Source organism: Bison bison, unplaced genomic scaffold (genome assembly GCF_000754665.1).
Source record: "Bison bison bison isolate TAMUID 2011002044 unplaced genomic scaffold, Bison_UMD1.0 scf7180017864223, whole genome shotgun sequence".
NCBI lineage: Eukaryota > Metazoa > Chordata > Mammalia > Artiodactyla > Bovidae > Bison > Bison bison.
Genome location: NW_011494795.1, coordinates 2,538,609 through 2,544,516, shown reverse-complemented (window position 1 = coordinate 2,544,516; position 5,908 = coordinate 2,538,609). Strand labels below are relative to the sequence as shown.

General features: G+C 59.6%; 1 protein-coding gene across 1 annotated transcript in view; it reads left to right on the top strand.

Moving 5' to 3' along the window:
* WIPI2 (WD repeat domain, phosphoinositide interacting 2) overlaps window positions 1–4,577 on the top strand; it is a gene marked incomplete at its 5' end in the record, with an annotated part of 17,711 nt that extends 13,134 nt beyond the window's left edge. The window contains 5 exons of the mRNA XM_010845798.1: window positions 865–972; window positions 1,666–1,830; window positions 2,287–2,394; window positions 3,044–3,174; window positions 3,921–4,577. Coding sequence (XP_010844100.1) covers window positions 865–972; window positions 1,666–1,830; window positions 2,287–2,394; window positions 3,044–3,174; window positions 3,921–4,033 — 625 coding nt within the window. The remainder of the gene's footprint in view (window positions 1–864; window positions 973–1,665; window positions 1,831–2,286; window positions 2,395–3,043; window positions 3,175–3,920) is intronic.
* Between the last annotated feature and the right edge of the window lie 1,331 nt (window positions 4,578–5,908).

The following is a 5,908-nucleotide window of genomic DNA, read 5'->3' as shown; positions in this document are numbered from 1 at the left end:
GGGGACAGCCGTGTGGGGAGCCTCTCGGGGCCTCCCCTTCCCCGGGTTTGCTCCACGCACAGGACTCCGTGGTGTTGCAGGCTTCCTGCATCCTTGTTTTCCTGCTGTGGCGTGTTTCCCTTCCCCGTCTCTCCCAGCTCCTCAGAGGAGCCTGTCTCCACGCGGGCCCTGGCCGTGACCTGCAGGCTCCTGTGCCTCCAGTCGTTGAGTGCCCCCTCCTGCCTCTCCCGCAGCATCTGCAGTGCCTTCCCTTCACTGCTCAGCGCCCGCCTCCCTCCAAGCTCCTCTGGGCGGGAGCCACGTCGGAGCCTTTGCACAAGCCAGTGCGCCATGAGCTCCAGAAACATGGCTGGAACAAAGCCCCTCCCTAGGGACAGAACCAAGCACACCTTGTGGCTGCAGGGTTATGAGGAAACGCAGGCTTTGTGGTTTTTACAGTGATCTTTTAAGGGGAAACTAGAGTTTAGGATGTCAGAAGTTTATTCTTAAACGTTGTCAAGGTTGCCAGTTCGTGTTTTCCATGTCAAGAGTTGCTGTAATCTCAGTAGTTAGATTTTTTTAGCTAAGCTTAGTGCTGTAAGTCCCGCCTGATTCTGCTAAAAATGATTTAGTGAAGCCTTGATTCCTTTCGTTACTTGGCCACTAGAGGCTTGTTAAAGGATGGCTTGGTCAGGGCGTCAGCTTTCAGATGTTCCCTTTCCTCACGTATTTTGAGGTGACTGGAAAGGAATAAGACCCTCATGCACCTGTCATGGGGACCTTCCTTCACTGTGACTTCCTTTCCGGAGGGGGCGGCGGTGCTGGTTGCCATCTGCCCTCCATGTCCGGGCGGCAGCGTGACTGGCCCTGTCCCTCTCGCCCCAGGTGTGTGAGCATCTGCTCCCTGGCCTTCAGCATGGACGGCATGTTCCTGTCCGCCTCCAGCAACACTGAGACTGTGCACATCTTCAAACTCGAGACTGTGAAGGAAAAGTGAGTTGCAGAGACGTTGCGAGGGACACGGGGCCCTCTGTCTGCCGATGCGCAGAAGTGTGTCTGGAGGGCTCATGGGGGCTCAGCAGCGGGACGGGTGGGGTTTGAGGGGGGCCTGCTGGATGGGGCAGCAGAGGGTGGTCCCCCCAGCGCTTCCCCCCATGGCGCATCTCTGGGGACCATCCTGGGAGGGGGCACTTACCTCCCTCTCGCTCAGAGGCATTTTCCATTTGTGCAGTGATTAGTTGAAAGAGTGCGTGACTGCAGCAGTGTGCGTGGCGAAGGGCGTGTTCTGTTGTCGTGTCTCAGGTTCTGTGGTGAGCCTCCCGCTAGGATCAGCGCTGTTATCTGTGCTGTGTCTTACTCTGAGGCACCTGTGCAGTGACTTACACGTCTGAATGGGCTGCGGGAGCACGTGGTCGGGGCTGTGCTTGGAGTGTTTGGAGACTTCCCGATAGAAAGATGCGGGCGCCTGGACATGGGCCTCACGACCTCACCTACAGAGTAGGGGCCAGTTGTTCCCTGGCCCCTCTGCTGACCCTCGGAGGACATGCTCTGTGACGTCCCCAGGCTCCCCGCGAGCCTGGGAGACTTCTCTCGCGTCTCGGGGCTGAGCCTCGCCTCTGCATGAGGGGCGCGTGGCCGTTCTCAGCTGAGGGCCCGCGTGTGTCTGACAGTGTGTCCTCCTCCCAGGCCTCAGGAGGAGCCCACCACCTGGACCGGCTACTTCGGGAAGGTGCTCATGGCGTCCACCAGCTACTTGCCCTCCCAGGTGACGGAGATGTTCAACCAGGGCAGGGCCTTCGCCACCGTGCGCCTGCCTTTCTGTGGCCACAAGAACATCTGCGCGCTGGCCACGTGAGTCGGGGCGGGCACTGCCTCTGTCCCATGCGTTCAGCCGGGAGCGGGGTCCCAGGCCACCGGGGATGACCAGCACGCCTGGCCCTCTGATTTAGACCAGTCATGTGGACGCGGAGGGGGCCGGAGGTGGACGCTGATAGGGAACCCAGACGCCTGCCCCGCAGTGTCTGATCCTCCACGCTTCCTCCTCCTCGTGTTGAGAACATTTAGAAAGCATGGTTAGTTCAGCACTGCGTGAGCAGGCCAGTGCGTGGCCCGGGGCCTCCAGCGCCGGCAGCCGCACGCGCTCCGAGGCCCTCGATCCTTGTGTGAGACAGTGTGTGTGCATGAAGCTACGCTCGCTCGATCGGAGCGGGGTGCTCTTCCCTGGCCCGGCTGAAGTCCAGGCTGTTAGTTTAATGAGAGCTTTGTGAGTTTGGGTTCTAGAATTTGGTTGCTCTTTATCCTCACTAGAATCCAGAAGATTCCCCGATTGCTGGTGGGCGCCTCGGATGGCTACCTGTACATGTACAACCTGGACCCCCAGGAAGGGGGCGAGTGCACCCTCATGAAGCAGCACCAGTGAGTTGGCTGCGCCTCCGCCGGGCGGGGGGGCCCTGTGGGCGGGGGGCAACTTGCCGTTTTCCCGAAGCCAGGGAGCCAGAGACTCGGGTCTCCGCATGACCACCCATCGGTGTGGGTGCAAGCCCGCCCTCCACGCCTCTGCCCGTGCCCGGCTCAGCACCCGGGCAGAGCCTAGGGCAGCCGGGGTGCACTGTTCTGTGGGTTGGCGGGGGCTGTCTGGGGGCAGGACCACTGAGGATGCAGCTCAGCTCAGCGTCATGTGCAGAAGGGGCGACCCCAGGGCGCTGTCTGTGATGGGGGCAGGTTCTCCCGGGGCCCGGGGTCCCACTGAGATGATGCTGTTGTCTCTGAATTAGTTAATTGGGAGGTAGTACCATTGGGTTTTCTGTTTTAAACAGCAGTACCGTAATAACTCTTAGAATCAGGGAGAACAGGGGGGTGATTTCGTTATTTTACAGCGTACTCTGGTTTTGCTCTTCAGTCTTAGAAAGCGCAGTGCAGTTGCCTCTCTAGGTCCAGCTCTCGTCATCAGCGTAGGTGTGTGGAAATCCCGGTGACCACTCTCGGGGGAGTCACCCCACGGGCCAGCGCAGCATGCTGGCCACATGGCCCTGACTATCCCTTCTGGTGTCTTTCTCTCCTCCAGGTTGGACGGCAGCATGGAGACAACCAACGAGATCCTGGACTCCACGTCCCATGACTGCCCCTTGGTGACGCAGGCGTACAGCGCGGCCGTGGCCAAGGGTCCGCATGTGCCTTCGTCCCCGACGGCGCTGGGTAAGGGCTGGGTGGAGCCTGGGGCGGAGCACCGTGGGTGTCGCTCTCGAAGCGCTGCCAGCCTGCCTGTTGCACTCAGGGGGGGGCCTGCAGACCTCAGGCCCGCTGTTGTAAAGCACAGTTTTCAAGGCCTCCCGAGGCTGAGTCCATTTCTTCATTTTTGAAACAGAAATAGTCCCGTGGCTCCAGGTGCCTGTGGCCTGTCCACCACCTGCCTCCGCTCAGCTCAGGTTCTGCCCAAAAACCTTGGTCTTGACCCTCCCACCTGTGGCCCGGGTCAGCGAGCAGGCCCAGGCAGGAGAAGGCCAGCTACCCCAGGCCGCCCTGGGCGGTGTGCAGTCGCACGCTCCGCCGCACTCTTGCTCACTGTTTCACTCCGAGGTGAGGGCAGCATGTGCTTGAGGAGGCTCTGAGCATCCTTGCCACGGTTCTGGACACACCCCCACCCCCGACCCCAGAGGGCCGTTTGCAGCCTGTCCACTGGGTCCCCATTAGTGCCTAGCTCCTTGTTGAGCTTCATGGGTCTTGGAAAGTCAGTTGTCTCTTGAGTGGCTCAGGGCTGTGGAGAGCTCGCTGGTCAGGGCAGAGGTGACAAGTGCACGTCCTCTGGGCCGTGAGCTCCCTGCTGGCCCAGGTCCCGCTTCGGGGTCAGCCTCCCTGAGGGGACTGTCCACCTGGGGGGTCAGCCTCCCTGAGGGGACTGCCCACTGGGGCTCGGCCTGCCTGAGGCGCCGCTCTCTCCGCAGTGTACACGGACGAGTTGGGCGCTGCGGGCGGCTCAGGGCTGGAGGAGGAGGCCAGCGCCCTGCGGCTGGAGGACGACAGCGAGCACCCTCCCATGATTCTGCGAACGGACTGACCGCGACCTGTGACCTCCTCGGGCCCCGAGGCAGGGAACACTGGCTGACAGAGGACTTCTCAGTCATGCTGCTATGAACTTTGACCCGAGCTGGGGAGAGGAGAGAATGGCAGAGACTTCTAAAGCAAAAAGAAAAAAAAAAAGATTGTAGCTGTAGTCTCATTCCATACTGTTGAGAAATACATTGTTTTCACTTCAGTGGCTTTTAATCCTGCTTATGAATTTTTAGCTTTTCGTTTTCTCTTTTTTTGCCAAAATCAACTGTTTGGTGAAGCCCTCGAAACACCTATGCTTTGCATGCATTCATGTGCCGAGCCAGCCAGGAGCTCTGGAGCCCGCTCACAGCAGTGCGCAGGCGTCTGGGGTTTTCCGTCTACAGAAAGGCACGGGCTGGGAAGGCAGCGGCGGCAAGCGCACCATCTGGTCCTGCTCGGGCGGGCCGGGCGGCCTTGGGGGGTCCTCTCTCCCTGGAGCCCCTCCGGGACCATTTCACCCCTCCCCCCCTCCCGTTTTATTTTGTTAATTAAATTCTTTCCAAATTGGATTCTTCTGGGATTTCTTCTGCGGTAGAGTCCTGTTTCTGGTCCTGCTTTCCGGGTGGGTGTTAAGAGAAAGAGGTTCTTCCCGAAACTGAAAACCTTTCCTTCCGACAGCCCCGTGGGCTTGAAAGACAGATGCCCAGGAGCACCAGAGCCAGGGAATGTCGTCTACTCAGACTGGTCTCAGCTGTAACCTTCCTGTCAAACAGCTGTATGTGTGGGGTGTTGGTTTGTCTAAGGGACGTTTGTAGGTGTTCTTTTGCCCATAAAGTTCAGAAATCAGGTGGGATGGGCACCCAAATTGTGCTCTTCCCTGGACCCCCCGTCCGTGGGGTCCTGCCTACCTGAGTCAGAAGCGGAGTGAGGAGGCTGGCTGTGACGCCCACTTACGGGGTGACCTGTGCATTTCTGTTTGCATCTTCCAAAACGGCTCAGCATGAGTGACGAGAGACTGTGGTCACAAACTCCAGTGTTTGCCTGGCTTCCCCCCTCATTTTTACAGAATCCAGACAACCTCGTATACCTTGAACTCTGCATTCCAATCCAAGATGCGTAGCCATTCAAGTTTTAAGGGACTTTTAAGTGGAGCTGATGGCACCAAAGATGGTTCTGGCTTCTTCGGACAGGAACAGTTAAGGACGCAAGTGGGAGAGCAGCGGTGTGGCATCCGCCTGCCCTGTTTGAGCAGAGGACGGGTCTGCAGTGTCCATGCCAGGCTGTGCGTATACCTGGGTCGTAGCCATCAAGCGGCAGAGCTGACCGCCTGCTTCCAGCGCCCTGGTGCCAGGGCCAGTCCCCACATCTCCGGCCACTTGCCCACTGGCTGGCTCTGAGGTGCCCTGGGTGCGTCTACAGCAGAAATCTACAGAAATGGCTCATCGCAACGACGTGAAGTGCCGTGTGAGAGGGGAGGGGAGGATGGAGTCAGCTTCCCCCTCCCCAGAGCCTCGGCATGTCTGTCCTGGGTCCCTGGTGAAGTGGAAGCCCCGGCGATGGGTCTGGAACCCAGGCCCCCACAGGGCCCTGAGCGAGGACTGGGGACCAGCCTGCAGCCCCGTCAGCCCAGCCACGCCTGTAGCCCCGCCCTCTCTCCAGAACCAGCTCAACGTCCAGCTCCTCAGTGGCATCTTTGGTGTGGAGACTGCACGTGGCCACTCTGGGGCCTGAATCATCAGGGCAAGAACAGCCTCCCTGTCGACGGGTCCCAGCCTTGCTGGTGAGCTCCCCCATCGGGTGCCTGGGAGCCTCGGATTTGCTGCACCAGCTTTCTCTTCTCACAGGTGTGTGGTTTCGTCTTTGTCTAGGGTCGGCCATCCCAGTGGACGGGCCCTCTCCC